The sequence below is a fragment of the Enoplosus armatus genome, chromosome 2 (genome assembly GCF_043641665.1).
Source record: "Enoplosus armatus isolate fEnoArm2 chromosome 2, fEnoArm2.hap1, whole genome shotgun sequence".
NCBI lineage: Eukaryota > Metazoa > Chordata > Actinopteri > Centrarchiformes > Enoplosidae > Enoplosus > Enoplosus armatus.
Window position 1 is genome coordinate 21,944,976 of NC_092181.1, and position 23,194 is coordinate 21,968,169.

At 41.4% G+C, this 23,194-nt stretch overlaps 3 protein-coding genes across 3 annotated transcripts in view; all 3 read left to right on the forward strand.

Annotated features, from left to right (window-relative positions):
* The first annotated feature begins 258 nt into the window (after positions 1-258).
* LOC139296557 (fibrinogen gamma chain-like) lies at positions 259-2,998 on the forward strand. Its single transcript, XM_070918998.1, has 5 exons — positions 259-382; positions 726-859; positions 1,219-1,403; positions 2,395-2,672; positions 2,850-2,998. Exons 1-5 carry the CDS (start codon positions 289-291, stop codon positions 2,996-2,998), a joined length of 840 nt encoding a protein of 279 aa, XP_070775099.1. The 5' UTR covers positions 259-288.
* Positions 2,999-4,924: 1,926 nt separating this feature from the next.
* Positions 4,925-11,417, forward strand: plrg1 (pleiotropic regulator 1). The gene is made up of 15 exons (XM_070919547.1): positions 4,925-5,008; positions 5,241-5,347; positions 6,181-6,317; positions 6,521-6,574; positions 6,662-6,755; positions 6,919-7,009; positions 7,117-7,215; positions 7,350-7,442; positions 8,087-8,236; positions 8,351-8,452; positions 9,466-9,568; positions 9,683-9,791; positions 10,248-10,387; positions 10,539-10,732; positions 10,831-11,417. The coding sequence occupies exons 1-15, from the start codon at positions 5,000-5,002 to the stop codon at positions 10,888-10,890; spliced, it is 1,542 nt and encodes a 513-aa protein (XP_070775648.1). The 5' UTR covers positions 4,925-4,999; the 3' UTR covers positions 10,891-11,417.
* A 2,837-nt stretch (positions 11,418-14,254) lies between these two features.
* Positions 14,255-23,194, forward strand: part of dchs2 (dachsous cadherin-related 2) — a 28,630-nt gene continuing 19,690 nt past the window's right edge. Inside the window, exons 1-4 of the mRNA XM_070912799.1 lie at positions 14,255-15,988; positions 19,505-19,696; positions 19,855-20,086; positions 21,270-21,506. Coding sequence (XP_070768900.1) covers positions 14,255-15,988; positions 19,505-19,696; positions 19,855-20,086; positions 21,270-21,506 — 2,395 coding nt within the window. The remainder of the gene's footprint in view (positions 15,989-19,504; positions 19,697-19,854; positions 20,087-21,269; positions 21,507-23,194) is intronic.

Consider the following 23,194-nt stretch of genomic DNA (forward strand, 5'->3'; position numbering starts at 1 on the left):
CACAGGAACTCACACTCACTCCTGACATTTAAAGTAGAACTCAAATTTAATAATTTCACACTTTTGTCCAAATTTCATTGATCTTTTGTTCCCTTTGGTTTATTTCATTTTCATAACTTCTTTTTCTTGTCTTTTCTATTTTGTTAAAATATTTTTGAGCGTCATTATTTTGTTCTTCTCAATGTCTTCGAAACTGAGACATGACTTACTTAAGACACAGCTCATACTCATATTTGTTTCCCTCTTTCCAGTGAACTCCAGAATCTAATTTCATTCAATGAGAGGAAAATGGCAGAGTTGAAACAACTCTCCGTTCAGCTGCAGCAGAAATGCAGCGAGCCCTGCAAAGACACTGTGGAGATCCAGCCCACCACAGGGACAGGTAAAAGAACAAAGATTCAATTCATGACCCTCAGGCCATTCCCATTTCACAAGACGTTTCTCAATCATGCCCCATCTGAACAACATCTGTCCTTGTTCAGTGTTTAGTTACAGACCAAAATCAATACGGTGCATCAATGCAAAGTAAACAGATTTACTTGAGATGTCATTTGTTGTGACCTCGTTTCAAAAAAGTTATTTCTATAATTAAAAGATATTTACTGAAAAAATGTATTAAACAACGTGAAAAAATATGTTATGATTTTCGTCTTGATTTAATATAAAAAGTACTCGTCTGGAATGAACCAGACAGTCTTTTACATTTTAAGTTTTTTTTTCATCAGACTGCCAGGATATTGCAAACAAAGGTGCCACCATCAGTGGTCTTTATCATGTGAACCCTTTGAAAGCCGCTGAGCGCTTCCCGGTCTACTGTGAGATTGACAGCTTTGGACGCGGCTTCACAGTAATACAGAGGGTATGAACAACTTGAACAATTAAGGACAATCTTTACTCTTCTCTTTTTACTCTCTTTACTGGCTTCATCTTGCAGTGGATGATTCCTACACAATATTGTGCTGAAGGAGAAGAACTTAATGCTCAGAAAAAAGGAGTAATTTGCCAATCCTGAAAGCAAACAGTCAAGAAGAAAATGACATAAACCTTTTTCTGACTAATAATTTTCATACAGTCCCTTAAAGAACTACTTTTTTTAAGAGTGCCATTCAAATCTATCAGGATTTGAGGAATGTTTTGTTGACTAACTGCAGAAACAGGAGTTAAAATAATAAATCACCATAATAAATTTTGACACTGATCACTTTTTCGTGTCCACAGAGACGCAATGGCAGTGTGGACTTCCACAAGGACTGGATTCAGTACAAGCAGGGCTTTGGTTATCTCTCACCAGATGATGCCACAGAGTTCTGGCTCGGCAACGAGAAGATACATCTGCTGACTAGCAGTTCGACCATCCCAATTGTGCTGAGAATAGAGCTTGTTGACTGGGATGGCAACAAAAAGTACGTACGCACACACATGATAACAGATTATGTAAGACGAGAGCAAAGCGACTCACTGACGAGGCAAACATGACCCTGATGATGAGGTTCCCTTTGAAGAAAAAAGCATGACTAGGTTAAAACCTACTATATGGCTGGGCCGCGCATGGTCGATGTGCTCCTGAGGACGTAATTGAGGACTGTCCGCACCTCGCTGTAAAGCTGTGTTTATGCATATGCTCCCCATCACGTGGCCATATACCTCCCAGTTTTTGAGAAGAGGCATCCACAGCTCGCTTGTGGCGTTTCATTTCAAAATGGGGGAGTTTGCAGGGTTTTCTTGTTTGTTTGTTTAATTTTTTTCTTTGTTGAATAAGTTCAAACATCTGTAGAACAAGACATTAGTTCATCACAATACAACAGAGAACGTGACTGCCACACATACTGATAAAAGCAAATGACTGAAAATAAGTGAAGCGATTAGTTCAATTTTACTTTTTATATGACTCAAGGAAAAAGTCGGCCAATTCCTTTTTAAAGGCTTGAAAAACAGGAGCAGGTCAACCTTCGTTTCATCAGAATACATTTGTTTTTCCAAATACTTGACTTATTTCTTGACAGGGATTGTCTTACCCATTAAAGTATGCCCATAAATAGACATGAGTTTAATAACAATTAATTAATTCTCTGCATTGAGGAGTAGTATAGCAGCCATGTTTGGTCTATGGCGTTCTTCTGGTAACACTCGATGACTTCTCGCTTCTTCACTGAGTGTTTTGTTTATACGTCTCCTGGCCTTCCAGAGAATACTGCAACGGCTAGCATATTGAGCATTAACGCGTCTGTGCATGCTCGTAACTCAGGCGCCATCTTGGGAGACCCGCACCACGATGTAACTTCATCACTCAGTCAGGGACAGACCTTTGAATATAGGGCCGACCCTGCCTAAATGACTCAGCAGAGGTTGCCAAAAATGAATCCTCCATTCTTCTGTGTGACCTCCTTTCTCAAGGTATGCTGACTACACCATGTTCAGAGTTGGACCAGAGGCCGACATGTACCGTCTAACATACGGCTACTACTTTGGCGGTGATGCTGGAGATGCTTTAGATGGCTTTGACTTTGGTGATGATCCCGGTGACAAGTTCTACACGTCTCACAATGGCATGCAGTTCAGTACCTTCGACAGAGACAATGATAAGTACGACGGCAACTGTGCTCTGCAGGACGGCTCCGGCTGGTGGATGAACAGATGTCATGCTGCACATTTGAACGGCAAATACTACCAGGGTAAGACCACGTGGCTAAAACCAGAGCCAAACCCTTTAATTGGTGTTCATGTGTTTTTTTTTAAACAAATCAGCAACTAGCCCCCACACGCTCAAAGACAAAACTGTTATCCAGCCACATATATCAGTAAAAATAATTTGGGGTCCACTCTAAACTCTCCGTGTTCTCTTCATCTAGGTGGCAGGTACACCGAAAAGGATTCAGGTGAATACGACAACGGCATTATTTGGGTCACGTGGCACAACCGCTGGTACTCTCTGAAAGAGACCACCATGAAACTCATTCCCCTCAGCAGCATCACAGCAGGCAGGGGACAGAAGAGCTGACAACGCCTTATATGACATGCCTCCATGGAAAATGACTTTATGATGTGTCCATTTTTCCTTTTCTTCTTCAGTGTTGCTTTGAGCACTAAATGAATGTCTTAACCAAATATGGTTTGTCTTTACTTTACATCACATTGGACAGTCTTAGCTTGGACTGAATGGCTTCCAGCCTGGAGACACAACCTAGTGAAGTCCATATGGGAAGCAGCTGTTCGATAGAACAATGTGGACATGAGCACCCGGTAAAAAGAAATAATCAAAAACCCTAAAATAAGACAAAAAAATGACTGCAAAAACCAGGAAACATACACCTGTATGTAATTCAATGCAACAGCCTTGAAATAAATACCATCTTAAATGTAAATACTTTGTCTGCTTCATTTGCTTATGCTGTCTTAATATAATCAACTCTGCTGTCATAAGTTTCACAGATGTTGTATTTATTACAGAACGTTTGATTTCAATTACATTATGATCTACAGGGGTTTCTGGCTTTCTGGTCACTCAATTTAATTTTCAGGACACCAGGTCATGTTTTTATAGATAATACATACACACAAGCATGGGAAAATAGCAGCATATTTGCTTTATATTAAAATTAACTGCTTTTAGATTAATGAGTGATCTGGCTACACAGAGGACCTTTTCAACAAATAAAATTCCAGGTTTAAGAAGCCTGGCAAAAATCAATTTGCTTTATAAGCAACAAAATGCAACCCATCTACAGCCTATTCTCTGCATGAAATGAACAGTTGAAAAACATTGACCTGGGCAGTGATTCTCAAAGAACTTCTAACAAGCACGTTTAAACAATCCAGCATAAATTTAAGAAATATCAAATTAGTTAAACTTGAGTGCTGTTCGTAGAATTTCTTCATTTCCTCCAGTTGGTTTGAAAAAAGAAAGTTAGTTTCAAATTAATATATACTGTTCTGCATGCCTTAATCCTTAGACGTATATCAAGCATTGACTTGAATATATTTTTACAACAAATTAAACAGGTAACCTCAAGGTTACCTTTATAGCTCAGTCTAGACAGGTTATTTACCCTAAATAAACTTGCCCCAAGCCCACTTTTCCTCTACTTTTTCAGTATCACACAGGACACCCAAACCACTTTATGACCGAGTTCCTATCAGAGCGTCACAGTTACCATGTTTGTAATGATCCACATTTGGACAGTTTATCTACTGTGCATCGCGTACTGGGCCTCATGCCTCATCACACTCACATCAATAAGCACATGTAGAGTCCAAAGTCCATCTGGCTCGTAGTAGATGGTTGTGCCAAATGACAAATGCTTTTGTATGGTCAAATATAGGGAAGAGTTGTGCAAAAGTTGTGCACAGCACCCCTTCACTCCCTTAAGTCCCCAAAGTCAATAGGTGTTTTTGAGGTTGGTCTTACAATAATTACAGTAAAACTTGCAAGGAGAATTTTGGTCCTAAACAGGATTGTTTGGTTATAGTCCTACTACTTCACAATATGGCAACCCACACACTTTGCACAAACAAGGTACATTTGTTTGGCGTTGAAGGATTGGATAACCATTAATAGATGTACTCTGTTAGGCAAACATGGCCTGGAACAGGAGGCAGGAAAACCAAACTTTGGCCCGTGCTCACTGCAAGTTACATCCATTGTATCAATAAATTGACAATAAAATAACTACAAGTGAAAATATTCAAAATGTTGACATTTCTGGAATACATTATCTTGCGCAAAAGTAGAAAAGAAAGTTTGGGGAGCGGGTCGTTTGTTTGTTTTGTTGCTGTTTGTTTTTGCAGAATTGCATTGGCTTCCGGACCGATAGGTGGCGCTGACAAATTACTGGGCAGCTGCAGTTGGTATTGTTTACTTCCGGGTAGTATCGTTCGTCGCTTTGCGTGGTGGTGGGCATGTCTTCAGGATTGTGATATATTTTTGAGTGCGACCAAGCTATTGTACTTGAAAAAGCATTTTCTTCAACTGCGGTGTTTTATCCGTGTTTATATCACCACGATGAGTGAGGTAAGCCGATGTTTGAAGTCTTTTTGCGGCTTTTTCTTTGCTCCCGCTCCGGCGCTAACTACTGAACGTTGTACCCCCGTCGGGCCCGGCTAATTGCTGGGTCGCGTTACGTTTACGATTATACGATCTTTTGTATGCATAATTTATATTCAAGGATAGTGAGATTTATATATGTTGCCGTCTTCGTACTTGTTAAATATAATATTTTTAAGATACAGATTTTCTTCTACAGGATGTCCAGAAGCACTCAGTCCACACTCTGGTCTTCAGGTCTCTCAAAAGGTCGCATGATATGTTTGTGTCCGACCAAGCGAAATCCGTCGCACTGGATGACGAAAGGTAATTCTGGCAGCTTACATTAAAACATGTTGTAGAATTGGTTTCATTTTTTTTTTACAACTATATTAAGTGATTCACAAATATTAAACTGGGTTTAAAACCACCCTTGGTCTCCAAAGTTAACTTAGTTTAGCCCGGCTGTGACTAGTTGAAGTGCAGCAGTTTTTGCTTTAGGTTAGACTGTGTGGCCATGGCAGAGAACAAGAACAGTGAAACTGCCCTTCTTTCTGTTGTCATGATTATGATAAATGTCTCAAAATTATGTTTAGTGGCTGTTTGAACATTTTTAAGTTGTGTAACACGGGAGAATGTTCCCTTAACTTTCCTCCTCTCAGCCCCCCATGGATCTTTGTATCTTTGTTTACTTGTAATTTAAGACCAAATAATTTGAGTTTACAATTGTGCTTGTATTAGGATATTTTTCCATTATTCTTACCTATGACATATATTACATGTGAAATATATGGGCTGGTATAATGACATATCATGAGGCTGCTGTGTGATGAATGATGATGAAGTACATTTATTTGTCAGGTATTTCATTCACTGGATCATAAATAGATCAACTGTTTATAAAATATATATCAGTAGTGTGATATAAAGTTACATATACCATGAGAGAAGATTTTATCCATATTGCCTACTCCTGGTAAAATAACCTAACTGATGTTTAAACTAATGAAATGTGTATTGTCATGCATTATATCAGACAAAACAGTTTTTATTTTATATTTTGGCTAGTAAAATTATATATCATTGCTATATGAAGTACAGTGAGCACAGAAGTGATTTTGAAGGAGAAATTGATGCATCATTGTCTCATGTATTTGCAGCTTCAAGATAAAGATGGGTGTGAAACTGAAAGCGGAGTATGGTGCAGTTTTACACATGCCTGTCCTCAAGGAAGGGAAAGACAGAGTCTCACTGCTTCCTGGCAGCATGCAAGGCCACCAGAGCTACACACAGCCAGGTGAGGATGAAACCTCAGTATGATAACAGTCGATTTATATGGAGAAAACGTCCAAGCAGAAATTCTATTCATGCCTCCAGAAAGCCAAGTATTAACAAATGTTTTGTAATTTATTTGGACTAATTTTAAGATAATTTCCTTGTTGTTTTCCTGCTACAAAACTCATTTTGGGTGTGTTTTTTTTCCCCCCCACTGTGTTCCAGGGGATGACCCAGAATACCTGATCGCAGGGACACATGCTTATCCCTCTGGAGCTGGTAAGTACTATGCTATTAATGTAACCAAACTGCATGCTTGTAGTGAACTGCATCAGCGTTATAATACCAGTATTTTTCATTCAATAGGCGTAGCCTTGACTGCTGACACAAAGATGCACAGGAATCCAAGTGAGGGAGGAGTCCACTCCATGGCGCTGGCTTTGCCACCTTCACAAGCCAGGTAAACCTTTTTGTTTCCCTCCACAGTGTGTAAGTTGAGTAAGTTAATGTAAGTTTACTTAATTTGGTATAAACACTCAAGATGAAGTAATTTTCAGAACCTTTTCCAGGATTTTGATGCAACCTATTCATATATAAACAATATTCTTATTGATAAATTTTAGGCAGGACGCGAGCCGCACCGCCTCCAGTGTTGGTGACATCCACCGACACGCAGGAGGAGCAGAGAGATCTCACCCTCCGTCGTCTGCTGTGGTAGGTCGCAGTGCATTTCCGCATTCACTTGACGTGATATCTTGTTTACTCCTGTTGTATAATCTCTGAAAGAATTGCAGAGCTGATAATGAATGTATTCATTTTAGTCGCTCCTGGAGGGAGGCGGCACCAGGAATTCTTCTCTCATGAGGAAAGCACCAACCATGCCTAAACCCCAATGGCATCCACCGTGGAAACTGTTTCGGGTAACTACAAATCATTTCAACTATTCAGATTTATACTGTATTATTTGTACATAAACCTGACTTACTGATGTCCTAGTGAGGCCTGCATCTGGAATATGTCATTATCTTTGACAGTAGTATGTTTTAACTAATAGGTCATCAGTGGTCACCTTGGCTGGGTGAGGTCCATCGCTGTGGAGCCTGGAAATCAGTGGTTTGTCACAGGGTCTGCTGATAGAACCATAAAGGTGAGGAAAGCTGAAAAGAACAATCATTTCCTCTGTCGGTTATTTCTTTGATTAATTATTTTGTGTATAAAAATAATAACAAATGTCATCCAGAAGTTTTATCCTTAGATTGTCTTGATGTATAAGAACAATACGATACATTAAATCTTTTTGCCCCAGGGAACAGCAGTTTGACAAAATAAACTTAATTCAAGGTCTACTTTCTCCAGAGCTTTCAACTGCTTCATATGGTCTTCATCAGCAAATTTAAGTTGGCTCAGTTGTCATGGAGTAATCTCAGTTTGGTTACATGATGACAGCTCAGACAACTTTAAGACTGAGATGTGGTTGAAAGAGAAAATTACATATGATGAGAGAGCACCTTTAAAACTTTGGTTAAGTTTTCTCCTCACCTACCCTGGTGAATTATTTCTAATGTCTATGATCACCTCTCTTGTTGATCTCTTCCTGCTTTCATTTAATCCATTTAATCCTTTGTATTTTAAGTAAATTTATTAGTGCCAGAATGGTTAATAGCAGCGTTATCACAGCATATACTGCTGCATCTTTATGATAACGTCCCTCCTGCCACCTCAAGATGGCACTGTGGAGACACTATCTGTGGAAATGTTCTAAAATGACTTGGAGGCTGTTTGTCTCAACAGATCTGGGACCTGGCCAGTGGGAAACTGAAACTCTCTCTAACTGGACACATTAGCACAGTGCGTGGCGTGGCGGTCAGCACTCGTAGCCCCTACCTGTTCTCCTGTGGAGAAGACAAGCAAGTCAAGTGTTGGGATCTTGAGTACAACAAGGTACGACATTGTAATGAGGTTCATGTGATGGAGTTGCTTCGAAAACCTTATGTAACTTCCAAGTCTTAAAAGGCCACAGAAAAACATTTCTTGTATTTGTATTCTCTGTATTAGGTCATCAGGCACTACCACGGACACCTTAGTGCTGTGTATGGTTTAGACCTGCATCCAACCATCGACGTGCTGGTGACGTGCAGCAGAGATGCCACAGCAAGGGTAAGATCATACTTTGCATGTTCGTTATTGAATGTATTAGTGATGCCGTTGAAATGACGTGATTTAACTTTACAGGTTCAGTTCATGTTTTAAGAAAGGCTTCTCACCTTCACCTGTCACTGTTGCATCTTTATAGTTGTATTCATTTACATTTCCTCTGCACTATCACAAGTGACCCTAAGCATGTAAACAAAAGTCACATGAATTAGAAAATGACTTTAGACTGCTGGACAGACTTTAGAAACTTAATAATAATTTGAGATTCAGGCAGCAGGGCCGCAGTTTGATTTTTTTTTTTGCCAATCATCATATCCGGTCAGGTCCTGGCCATGATTGATCCTCTGTGGTTTGCATTCAGGGCTTTATCTTGTGTTGCTTGTTTTTCAAGCCTGAATAACATCTGATCCACGTCTGTCATAATGATGTTAGATTCACAAACAAATCGTTCATTTTGAGCTCTTAAAGAGGAGCAAGTTAAGTCGAATAGGAGTGAATCTAAAATCCTGCTTCTGTATGGTGAATGCGCAGTTGTGCATAAGAGCCAGGTGAACCTCCGACTCAGAGAGTCTCTCTGAGTTAACTAATTAAAAAAATAAAGAACCAAAAGAGTCTTTCATGAGTCGGTTCACTGGTGGCGGGTGTTTGAAACGAACCGGGTTACTTAAAAGAAGTAAAAAGTCTTTTCATCATTGTTCTGTCACCTTATACCTATACAGCCCTTATTAAACAATAACAACAACAGTTAAATAACGAACCACATACTCATTCTGCCCTGAATTAAAGAGAATGTTTCACCTGGTCTTGGTGTAGTTTTCTGTGGTGTAGCATTAATCTCTCCCACTTAAAAAAAAAAACTGATGGAGTGAAAGTGTCAGATTGTTCAGGTTTTTGAAGAGACCGTCCTTCCCTCAGGGGGCAGTAGTTGAATATGTTTTGAATATGATGTTTAAGTAATGAAGGCCTCTGCAGGATTAATTAATTACACTAATTGGATTTCTTCTCTGTCCGTGCAGGTATGGGACATCAGGACAAAAGCTAACGTGCACACACTGACCGGCCACACCAACACTGTGGCCACAGTGAAATGTCAGGCTGCAGAACCACAAATCATCACTGGTAAATTATTTCTAAGAACGCCACACACATTATTCTGTGTCATCATTAAAGTTGTAGCTGATTGGTTGGCCTTTAACTATTAACGTCAGCTGACAACTGATTAACTTCTTGCAGGCAGCCACGATTCAACCATCAGACTGTGGGACTTGATCGCTGGAAAAACCAGAACAACTCTGACAAACCACAAGAAGTCTGTCCGAAGTGTGGTGCTGCACCCCAGACAGTAAGTTACTTAACTTCAACACATGTTGTTTCATTAGTTAGTGTTACATATAGTGCTGAAACACAAACGGTTAATAGTCGACAGCAGTTGAATATTTGATAAATTGCTGTAAGTAATTTATCAAGCAAATATGCCAAACGTTAGCTGGTTTCCATTTTTTATGATTTTCTTAGTTTTGTGTCATAATAAATTGAATAAATTTGGCAGTTTTAATTGTTGTTCAAACAATATAAGACTTCTTGAGGCTGTGGAAACTTGTGATGGACATCATTTTTTATAGACTAAAAGCTTAATTGGAGAATGCATCAATAATAACAAATAATCATTAGTTGAGTTATTAGGGACGATAAGACATTTGACCCCCATGGGATTATAATACATCAATTATACCATTATTAAAAACAAGTTAATAGTTTGTAATATGCTTCAACATGTTGTCATCTCTGTGTCTTACAGATACACGTTTGCATCTGGTTCTGCTGATAACATCAAGCAGTGGATGTTCCCAGATGGCAGCTTCATCCAGAACCTGTCGGGCCACAACGCCATCATCAACACTCTTGCTGTCAACTCTGATGGCGTGTTGGTGTCTGGAGGTATTCATAAGCAGCTGTCACTTTCTTCCTAACTGCTTGTTTGGTCCCCAGAAAACCTTTAATTCTCCGTAGATAGATGATCATTTTTTGTTCATGTTAATGTTGACTCAGTGATACTGATTCATCATACGCATTTTATTTCTGTCTGTAGCCGACAACGGAACCATCCACATGTGGGATTGGAGGACAGGCTACAACTTCCAGCGGATCCATGCGGCTGTGCAGCCTGGATCTCTGGACAGCGAGTCGGGCATCTTCGCTTGCATGTTCGACCACTCAGAAAGCAGACTGATCACCGCCGAGGCTGACAAGACCATTAAAGTCTACAAAGAGGACGACACTGCTGTAAGTTACACTGTCGTACTTAATGTCCGTTTATATTTTAGTGTTTGTTCTCAGGCGGGCAGACGGATCATTTGACAGCTGTGTCTTCTTTCTTACAGACTGAAGAAAGCCATCCAGTCAACTGGAAACCAGAAATCCTCAAGAGAAAGAGATTCTAATGATTTTTTATTTCCTCTTGTCACAGTAACAATGTTTAATTTTATTTCTACCAAACCTCCTGTTTTAGATACACCCATCAAATTTTTCTTGCTACTACTTTTTCATCAGGCAGAAGTCTTCATAGCTAATGTGTCTTAGACAGAAGCGACAACATCCTGAAATTCGGTTCAGTTTCCCCGTTTTATTCTAAAAACCATTTGCAGTTTTCGTTGTACGACGTTAGTCCAATAAAGTGGTCATGTTGGACTGCCAGGAACCTCCCCGAGTGTTTGTTCTTGATGATGACGGCTCTGTGATGGCTCCGGTCTGTCTGATCCACCAACATCAGCCACTCTTCACGCACAGATGGACTGGCCTCAGATTGGACCCGGTTCCTGATTGGGTCAAACCCTGCAGAGGGACAGACAGTGTGTTTAAAACTTTTTTTTTTATATTGTCTCTTCAGAATTGCCAGTTGTACAGACATGGAAACAAACATTGCCTTTTTTCCAGCTTGCAATGTGAAGTTTACTTTGCTCCATTTAATAAAGACCACATTTTTCGCATTCTTGCTGTTTCTTTTGTTCAGTAAAGATTAGTGTCTGTACTTACCGAGGTATCTGTTGGAGACGACGTTCCTGTAGTATTTACAGCCATTACCCTTAATCTCCTCCCAGTAGCAATTATCTCCAGGTATCTCACTGAGCTCCACTGTGCTTGTGGTGTCACCAGTTGGGTGGGTTAGCTGCTCACCTGTCAAAGTACATTGTTAACCACAATTACAAAAAGTACATTTTCAGGCCTATTCAAGTGGTATCTATTCATGCAGTTAGAAAATTACAGCAACATCTTCACAATTTCCCACTTACACCTGGACATCCGTGTGCACAGCTGTCATTCAAACTACTTTCTACCAAACAAGGAGTCCATATGAAAACTGTTAGTGTGTCAAAACACACCCTGGGAACGGCAACGTCGGGCGGGGGGCCCACCACTTCGGTCCAGACTGAAATAACTATTGGATGGATTTCCGTGACATTTTGTACAGACGTTCATGGTCCCCAGAGGAAGAATTTCTTTGTTTAGTTTTTTTTTACCTGACTCTTGGATGTAGAGCTTTGAGAGAGCATGGCGAAAGCCTCGGCCCGGTTTCTTCTTCAGGCAGGGTTTTGATGGTTCTTGCTGATCCACCGTCTCCCCTGAAGGTTCTTCGACTGCCAGGAGGTGACCGGCGTTGAACATGATCTCCTCCTCCAGAGACCTGAGACACATCTCAAACTGCTCCTCATCCTCTTCTGCATTTCTGAAAGTAGATGTCAGACAGATGTTTAATCAGTTTTTAAATGAAATATAAGCGCAAATGTTTCATTGATGGGATACTTTACACTTTTTGTACCAAAATGAGAGGATGAGGCGGTTGAAAAATGTGTCACATGTCCTATTTGAAGGGCCTCCTCACCTGAAGTCCACCCACAGCAGGCCTGCAGTGATCAGTCCCAGCCACTCACTGGCCTCCCAGTTGTTGGCCAGCATGACGGGCACCATGATGACCTCCCTGGTGTCTGCGTAGTTGAGCTCTTTCTTACAGCTGCGGGACGCCTGGTAAGCTGGAGTCATGAACGGACAAATCACCACAGCCTCCTCCACGCCTGCAGCCATCCTGAAAACACACACACACACACAGCTTCTGCTTAAAGAGACCAAATGTGTTCTAATTTATCCCATCAATGATTTATAATAGAGGTTTATCCACATTCTTCTGTACTCACGCATCGTTTATGTTCCCCGTCACCCCTCCTTCGATATCCATCCACACTGGCAGCCCGTCATCTCTGAGGCGGTCATATATCTTCTTCACAAGAGCCTGGTCATCCCACTGGTAGGAGAGCATAATATGAGCTGGCATTTTCTGTCTTTTTCACTGAAATCTGTGAGAAAACAGTCTTGTATGAAGCGTCTGTGGTGGATCTTTTGGAGGAAGTGAACAAAGTGACCCAGACAAAGGGAGACTCGGTAGCTATGCAGCTTGTTTACTCAGGTATACAGCTCAGGTTGCATCTGTTGCTTGGTTACAGTGCATGCAAGCACCGATGGGAGGATGCACGATGGCTAGTAAGCCCTGAGGGACCAATGAGGGCTCCACTACGATAATCAATTCTATGTGACCAAAGAATGACTGTAAAATGGAAGGCCTCATATAGTGTATCCTGGGACAAATGCACTGGAAAGGTTTTTAACTGATATAGATTACAGGTGTAACTTATGTGAACTTGTCATTCTCCCAGTTATTCTTTCAGTGTATTTTCTCTTGACTCAGAAAAGCTTTTGACAGACACTTGGTGCCGTTATAGAACTGAGCTCAATATATTATTTTGAGCTCAATATAATAGATTAAATGATTCTTATTTGTGATTCAGTTAATTGTCTTACACGGAAAATAAATTTACAAAGCAAAAACAAAAATAATTCATAACAAAAAGCAGTCAGATCTTCTAAAGTTAGTTTGACTGCTGAAGGTTTGAGGTTACTCTTTATCTTTTAACCTCCCGGGCTCTGCCGATGTGCCCTTGAGCAAGGCACCGAACCCCCAACAGGTCATGTGGCCGCCCCATCACTCTAACATCTCTGCACAACAACTGCATGTGCATGTGTGTGTGTAGAAATAACAATGGAAGGAATAAACTTCTTCTTCCTCTTTAAAAACGTTAAACTTTGCAGTGCCTGCAGTTCTCGCTTTTCTTCAGTAGAGGGAGCCACCCCAACACTTTATGTGCTTTCGCCAAAACTAAACCTCATTAAAACTCTTATGATTTCTTTATTCTGGCCACTTCACCAAAACCTTGAACAAACTTGTTTTGGCTCATCTTTCTCACCACAGTTCAGTCAGCATGAGTTTTATCTTGACTTCCTCTGCTTTTCCTGCGCACTTTGTGATCTTCAACGCGTCAAACACACCATGCCACCTGTCAGCACGCGCGCACTGTCGGTAATCTCGCGGCCTAATTAAATCTTAAACAATCAGGGTCACAGATGAAGCCGATCAGCGCGCGACGTGCCAACTGCCAGGAGGTGTGTTCAGTGCGCAGTTGGTGCTCTGTGGCCACTCCGTGTCGGGATGTACGAAGAAGCCCAGGGGATTTGCGCTACTAGATATGTGGACTTCACCTCTCTAAAATCACGCAACAAGCTGCTGAAATATTGTGATGGAGAATGACTGCTGGCTGTTTTACTGCGCGCAAAAATGCACGGTGCGTTTACCTGTTTTGTTTTTTTTGTTTGGAGATGCGCTCTAAAATGTGATTTAGGAGTTTGACTTTGACACGGAAATATGTAGCCGAACTTCGACTCACGAACCAAGAGCTCAAAGCCATGTGTGAAGGAGGAATGGGTCGCAAAAATGCCGCAACTTCGCCGCTTCGGACCCTCGTCCTGTCGCTGCTTTGCGCGCAGTCGCTCGGGCAGGTGTTCAACCTGACGCTGTCTGTTAAAGAGGGTCTGCCTGCCAAAACCATCGTTGGAGATCTGGGAGCGGGGTTAAGCAGGCCAAGCACGGGATTCTTCATCTCAGAGAGCAGAGACTCTTATGTGTTCAGAGACTTGGAAATAGACGCTGACACGGGGATCATCTCCACGGCTGTGATCCTGGACAGAGAGAGCAGAGACAAGTATGAGTTTGTGGCAGCCACTCTCACGGGTGAGATGATAAAAGTGAAACTAGAGGTGAAAGATGTGAACGACCACTCACCTGGGTTTCCCTCAGGGAAGGTTGACCTGGAAGTATCAGAATTGAGCCCCCCAGGGAGTCGGTTTCAGCTTGAAGGTGCTAAAGATGAGGATGAGGGTGAGTTTGGTACCCAGGGATACAGGATCACAGAGAGCGAGATGGGGGAGTTATTCCACCTGGAGTATCGCGGTGGATCTGAGAACCACCCGAGCCTGGATCTCATCCTCACAAGCAAACTAGACCGAGAAACCCAGGACTTCTACTCCCTCACCATCGAGGCCTTCGATGGTGGCATCCCAGCCCGGACGGGGACTCTTCAGGTGAACGTCCACGTCCTGGATGAGAACGACAACCCCCCTGTGTTCAACCAGACTGAATATCACGCCTCGCTGCCTGAGGATGCTCCGGTGAGGTCTGCTGTGTGTCAGGTGCACGCCACCGACCTCGACCTGGGCGACAACGGCAGAATCACTTACGAGATCAACAGGCGGCAGAGTGACCCAAATGAGGTTTTCTCCATCAATGAAACCAGTGGGGTTTTGTACCTCAACAAGCCGCTTGATTATGAGACTCAGGCTTTTCATGAGTTGATCATCAGCGCCAGAGATAACGGGGCTCAGCCCGAGTACAGCAGCACTTTTGTGGGTGTGAAGGTGCTTAACATCAACGATAACAGTCCCACCATCAGTGTGCTGTTTCTCAGTGAGACCGGAGATGCAGTGGTGTCAGAGGCCGCAGCGGTTGGGGACTATGTTGCCCGGATTTCAGTGTCGGACCCCGACCTTGAGGTGGAGAGGGTCACTGTCACGCTGGAGGGGGGTGATGGGAAGTTCACCCTGAAGCAGACAGATGATTTTCTGTATGCTTTGTGTGTCAATGCAGAGCTAGACAGGGAAGAAAAGGATCTGTATGAGCTGAAGGTGCTGGCTTCAGATTTTGGGAGCCCCCCTCTGAGCAGTGAGAAGGTCCTTCTCCTGAGGGTGGCTGACACCAATGATTGCCACCCAGTTTTTGAGAAGGATGTATACATCATCAGCATTGCAGAGGACGCTCCTCAGGGGAGTTCCCTCATCCAGATGCAGGCCCGAGACGCAGACGAGACGGGCGTCAACTCGGACGTCAGATACTCCATCCTCAAGTCCAACCAGGACAGCCTGATCGGCATCGACCCGGAGTCAGGCCTGGTCACGACAGCTGCCGCTCTGGACAGAGAGACACAGATGGAGGTTTGGTTCCTGGTGGTGGCGGCTGACGGAGGGGAACCGGCTCTGTCATCCACGGCTACAGTCACTGTGCTGGTGGAGGACGTCAATGACAACGAGCCTGTGTTCCAGCAGCAGCTGTACAACGTGTCCTTACCAGAGCACAGTGACATTGGGAGCTGCTTTTTACAAGTATGTTGGAGAATATTTAGCTTTAAGTACAAAAAACCCTACATTTTCCCACCGATCTTACCACACAAATAGTTTTGTTTAATTGTCCAGCTTTTGAGAAATCCATCCCTGACATTTTTACCTTCACCTCAGTACAGTTTTCAAGTTTTTTATTAGATGGTACAGTATGCAGTAGAGAGCTGACAGGAAATGCAGCGAGAGAGAAATGCAACGGAGGTACGCAGCCAGACTTCAAACTGGGGGTAATGGAATTACACGGACGGTGTGTTCAACTCGGCCATGATGCCCCTCAGCCAATCAAATTTAAGGGATCAGAATTTCATATTTGGTCAAATCTTCAACGTGTCTTTCCAGAAACATTGTCCTGCTTACTCTTGATAATCCTCAGAACACACTGTAAGCAGTTTCAAATGTAATGTTTCTGTGCTGTGAGCATCACAAACACAATTTAATTCACTTCCATTGTATTCAGGTAGAGGCGGATATCTCAAAACCTGGACAATTGACACCAGAGCTGAAACAATTAGTCTACAAACCACATGAAATGAAGGATTCAGAAGAGGCCTGGGTTGTTCAGACAAACGAGGCATTATGTTAGTTTACGTCGGCTCACATACTCAAAATAGAAGTCTCTAAACATTTGCTTTGTTCTTGTGAAATACTGGATAGTTTTACCTCCTAAAAATATTACATTGCTTTATTTTAAGGGGTCTAATGGTGAAACTCTTGGGAACCACAGCTCAACAACACAGTCCAATGGACAGTTATATATCAACTAGTTTAGTTTTACAAAAGAAGCTGAAGATTTGGGTGCAAACCAGAGCAATTTAACGAGAGTCTCCAGTGTGAACATGACATCTTATGCCCTCTGTCTTGCTGTCTAATTCTTACGTCTCCATAAGACAAAAGTAGCCTTCAGTCTATATGCACAAAGACATCAGTGTTCCTTCTAAACACACACAACACACACACACCCTTTCCAGTCCAGCACTGTGGCTTTGACATGACAGATGTGATGCCTGGTACCACACTCCTGCAGCCTGGCACAAGCTGAAGCCCATTACAAAAGAAGCCTTATTTACCGGGGCATTTTCTGAAAACAAGTGATATTTGGCATTTAATTTGATTTAAATAGGGAGTGAAAATAATTTAAAATAATCAACAAAATGCCTTCATAAAACTCAGATTAAGCAAAAATGCTAATATGAGAGAATCAGAAGAAGAAACAGTGAAATACATTGGGAGCCGGTGAGACTCTATTAAGAGCAGAATACACATGCAGTTTCACTGGTGTTTGGTTGGTGTTATTGTCAGTCACAGTCTGTTGCTCCATGCACACCTTTACAATACAAAAAAATAGACAACAGTGGATCTTCAGCAGGTTTATGAAAGAGCTAAGATTCTTCAAAAACAACATCACAAGTGTGATAAAAGTGAGAGGTGAAAAGTGAAAGCAACTACGGCTGCTTTCATAATCCATTCATCTGTCGATGAAATGCCCGAAAAATGGTGACAAATGCCCGTCACGGTTTACAGTCTAAAATGCAGAGATAATACATTTACAATCATATAAAACGGGAAATCAGTATATCTTCACATTTTAGGAGCTGGAACCAGAGAAAATTTATTTCCACATGAGAAATGTTGAATGTCAATCTACTAATAATTTCAGCACTAAATGTAACACAAGAAATGTAGCCTTTACAATTGTTTCTCCAATGTATTTTAACACCACAGATGTTTGTGGTTCAGTGGCCATTCACACTCAGTAAATACTCCCTGCTGGTACTTTTAGCTGTGTAAAACTACAAACTGAAAGACTGCTCTGTTAACATGGAAGCTACTGGCCCATGGACACTCACAAATATATGCTTGTTATGAATAGAAGTCTGGTAACCATACGGATGTTCCTGGATGTAAAGTAGCTTCAGAAGCTCATAGGGGTGTGTTACACATCTAATCAGACCTTGACCCGTGTCTCTTAAAGTTCCTCTGATCAGAGTTCATAAACTTTGAGATGATATCATCTTTATGGCTGGAAAGTAAGCGCTCTATCTGTAAAATGTGTCTCTTGTCACGGTCACAGTCAGACATGAAAGGAGCTCTGTCGGCTCTGAGGCGTGTCTTTACTTTGGCTGTCTCTTGTTTTCCACTTCAATGATACTCTTCACCCTTTGATTGTGGGGATTTTTTATGCTTTTATTATGTTGACCTCTGGCAGAACAGTATTTATGAGTATTATGATTCACAGTTACTACAGAGGTTCAATCTAAACGTTGACGTATGACAGATGACGCTGACTACAGTGTAGCACTACTGTTAATATGTAGCCACAAGGGCTGAGCAACACATCTATTTCATTTCAACACCGTACATGAAAAACTGCAAACTGAAATGTCACTGCGGTTTTTGAGGATTAAGTTTCTAGTTTGTCTTGATAATAGAAAAACAACAAAGTAACACGTGTGTGTGTGTGTGTGTGTGTGTGTGTGTGCGTGTGTGTGTGTGTGTTTGCTGCCATTTCTGCTCCCTACTACTATTTTTAGTCTTCAGTAATGCCAGTATTATTAATCTTCCTACTATTTAAATCCATTGTAACAAAATCAATGAAAATACTGTCTGTTTGCTTTAATTTCTTTGCTTTAATTTTACTTCACGTACTTATGCCCACTGTAAGAAGTAGCTCGTACAACAAAAGCACAATAATGTGGTGGTCTGTTTTTATTTATTAGTAAAACATAACATATGTCAACAAGACAAAACATAACACAGTGCGTGATTACACAAAGCTGACACGAGATGTTGTATTGATGTGGAAGTAGGACGGCTTGTGTGTATACTGTAGCTGTGTGTTTTTAGTGTGTGTATGTACATGTACGGGATGTAGATGTGTCGGTAAGGGGGGAGTGGTTAGCAGAGCAAAATGTATAAGTAAATGAAAAAAGACAAAAAAGAAGAGAAAAAGGGAAAAAAAGTGGGAAAAGGTGGTTGATTATATTAAGTATCAGGGAAAAGAAATGCATATGTAAATTCATGTATATGTAAAAAGTAATGGGGCAGTCTCTTGTTGCTTTGGCAGAAATAAACAGTAAAAAAAATATTCTTTAAAGACAAAACTCGATATGAAATAATGTCCATGTTGAAGTGGCAAAGGAACTACCCGACACTTAATGGAGGATTATAGGTTCATATACCAAGGTGATGCTTACAGGAGATAACAGCCTTCTGGTCGAGGCGAGCGCACATACAAACAAAGGATTACTGTCAAATACGGCTTAAGACCAGTAACAACCGCTTTTAACAAGAACAAATCATGCAGCACATTTTTTAATTTGATTTAACATTTGATCGTTTGAAATCTCCTTCCTTGTGTGAATGTCAGCATCATTTCATTAGAGTGGGTGATCGGTCATCTCAGCAACTAAATATAAATGAGTAATTCTCATACATTTCCTTATTGCACCTCAGATGTTAATGACAGTGTTTAGTATGAAACTGTATTTTTCTTCTTTTTAGGTTGTTGCCACAGATGCCGACAGCCCCGAGTTCGGCACGCTGCTCTACTCTCTGTCCGATGGCTTTGACAAGCAGGACAAACACCCTCTCTTCAAAATCCACCCACAGACCGGAGAGCTGTGCGTCTCCCAGGACATCGATCGAGACTCGGGACAGACCGTCCACGACATCCTGATCAAAGCTGAAGATCCAGTGAGTGGTCTTTGCTTTGGCGTACTGTGTCCCTGACCTTCATTTGTGAACTGTCATAATTTACTCCCTGCACTGTGCTCATAACAAGATTTCAAGGTTGTATGTGACTCACAAACTTCAAGCAAAGTTCTCCTCTTTTCTCACTTTTCAAATGTCAGGGAGGCCTGAGCGCTCAAACCTACGTACACATTGATGTAGAGGACCTGAACGATAACGCTCCCGTGTTTAACCCTGACGAGTACACCATGAGCATCAGCAGCCACGCGCAGCCCGGCACGGAAATCCTCAACGTCATCGCCACTGACCGCGATTCTGGCAGGTTCGGACAGGTCACCTATGGCGTCCTTCCTGGTGACATGTCCAGTTTGTTTGCTCTGGATAAACAAACAGGTAGGCAGACACAAGAAAAACATTGTTTTGAGTAGAAGAATGTGGTGTTGCTGTTAAGGAGGAAAATGTGGTTAACAAAAGGGCAAACGCCCTAAAGAAATGTATGCACTGCTCGCAGTTCATAAATCTGTAGTGCCTTCAAAATTGTCTAATGGATTTGAGTAATTTGTGGGCCATGATATTTTCTAGTGCTTAATCTATCTTGTCTGTCTACGGTGGTAAGTATGGCGGCCCTTAGAGGCAAAACACATCAACAAAACTGATAAAAAAACAAAACATTTCACAAAACAGTAAAAGATGAAGACAACAATTCTCTATTTTGTTTGTTTCTGATTTAAATAATATGTTTTTTAAAATGTCATTGTGTTTTCTAAAATTTTGCCCCTCTGGGCCACCGTACCTGTGGCACTTACTGTTTGTACTTCAGTTTTTACGTTCACCAGCCAACAAGGCCGTCATAATCAAATCACTGCACATCATATTAACAGAAAGTAACGCAACAATTACACAACATTGTGGTTTTTAGGTGGATACTTACAGTTTAATTGAGTTTTACACTTGGATACATGTGGATGACTTCTTCTCAAGCTGCAGTGACTTGTCACACTCACTAGTCTTTAAGTAACATGTGTGACTGGCAGGCCCAGTATTCAGGGATAAACAACTACTTACTTTGCGTAAGTCCCCGTGATATGATTGCCAGTGTCACTGCCCAGCAGGGGTGGTGCAGAAAGCCCAAAGCTTTATATCCCCATGTGGCTGCGTGAAAGAGAAGATTTACACTCAATGTAACACTGAATAAAATGTTAAATAAGTCGAATAAGCCAACTATATTTTAAACGGCTGTATATGAAGTAGTTCTACCTGCACAAGAATAGTCCAGAATGATGGTTGCTGCTATAGATGGGATTGTAAACTCAATTTAGGTGACAAAAATGTGTCATCCCTGGCCCACCGTCACGGCTGATCTCAGTCACGGCTGATCATTTCATTGTTGATCAATCTGATTATTATTTTCTCAATTCATTGATTAATCGTTTTGTCTATAGAATGTTAGACAAAAGTGAAAAATGCTCAACTCAAAGGTGACACATTCAAATAGCTTGTTTTATACAAACTTTGGAAAGATTGTACGACCTGACTGTTAAAGCTTAATGAATATAACTTATTTCTGTCCCTGTAGGAATGCTGTTCCTGACCTCCACTCTGACCCACCTGGGTGCAGCCAGTGTGAAGCTCTCAATAACAGCCCAGGACGGGGAGGGCTTGACCTCAGTCAGGCCTGCAGAGGTCACCATCAATGTTTTACAGAGCGCCCAGGCTCCAGCTGTGTTCCAGAGGTCACGCTACACCTTCACAGTGCCTGAGGACGCACCGCCAGGGACTTCTGTGGGGACAGTGGAGGCCATAAACCCAGCAGGTGAGCGTATATCTGGCCTCATCCTCATGTGCTGGTCTGAGAGCAGCTGGATGAGAGGTGGGGTTTGATGAGAAGGCTCATATTACCACGGATGGAATAAGAGTAATCAGATTACGTAACACAATTTTTAAAATAAGCAAAAAGGTAAAAATCTTTCTGCATCTTCTGCAGGTAGTGATACAGTATCTACTTTATTAAACTGATCAGCTATCAGCCAATTTATATAAATAACTGCTTCTTAGTTAGTTTCTGTGTCTGAAATCCAGGAGATTTCAAAGTCTGACACAGTTAGCTGTGTGCTACAATGTCATTTAGCTTATATTTCTTTACATTTTGGCAAACTGGCACCATTTAAAGTATGCAGAATTAGCTCTTAGTGGTTCCTGTTTGCAATGTGTCCATGGATGTACAGACAACTATCACTGGATGACTGTGATACTGACGAAAACTTAAAAACGTGATGATTCCCAGGCAGGTTTAGGTGTTATAAGGACTGATGGAATTTATGAATATATGCGTCATGTCTGTGTTCAGATTTGAGTGAGATTTTGATGCAAATTACGGCAATAAGGAACTAAGAGTTTTAAAGTAGCTTATTTGCCTCCATGAGCTTCTCGAACACCAGCACGCACCTGTCCCTTTTTATATTATACAACCTCTAGAACAATACATTTTGCACAAGCTTAAAAAGAGCATTGGTGCATGAACTTCTCCAGTTAACAAATGAAGTTATCACAGCCTCAGTCCCTCAAAATGAGCTGTACATGTTTTAAACTGAAAAACTGTATTCCATTCGTTCATATCTGACTGAGTTTAGGCAACAGGATCTCGTGTTCTTGATTAGAATGAAATTGGTTTGTTGTTTTATAAGGGAGAAGAACAGCAAACCAATTCCATATGTTGTAAATGTTCTCAAATGGCATGGTGACCCAGTTGTAATCATCTCTCTCTGTGCCTCTAACAGTCCAAAGAAATGCAGATCTGGTGATTTTGTGCAGAAGTCTAGAAAATTAACACTTAATCTTGAATTAAATGTTGAAAAAAACGACTGTTTTCAGTGCAAGTCAAAAAGTTAGTTAATTAACCCTGAATCCTGCAGAAATGCAGTATTTAAGCAGGATTTTTTTCTTGACAGATGATTGTGACGAAGACAATTGAGCGATCATTGTCATTGTTCAAATCTCCGTCCAGACACGAAGAGGCAGTAAAGCTGCAGTAAAGAAGAAGGCTGCAGTTTAATCTTTAATCCTTCTTAGCCACATGTACAGATGACAGATGATAAAGGGTCAAAGACAATCGTTCACTGTTTGGTATCATTATTCTTAGAGGCCAAAGATATTCCTGTCATAAATATACCCCCGGACTTGTATTGTTATAAATATGTGTATTATAATAGTGTTTGTTTTGTGAGAGTTTCGTGAGTTTATTCGATGTAGCTGCAGGTAAAAGTGAGTTTTACATATTATAAATATAACTTGGATTCTGAGTGACGGAGATACAGCAGCCTGCAACATAGACTAGAGTCTCTTCTCTCTGCGGAGGGTTTCCAGACTCCCCTGTTTTCCAGGATTATCCCTTCACAGTCCACTTGTTGCGTTGCCACTAAGTCCCTTCAGCAGCTAAACCACTCTACTACACTAGACAGTCATTTAAGGTTGTCTAATCAATTAACAGATTAACGCTTCAAT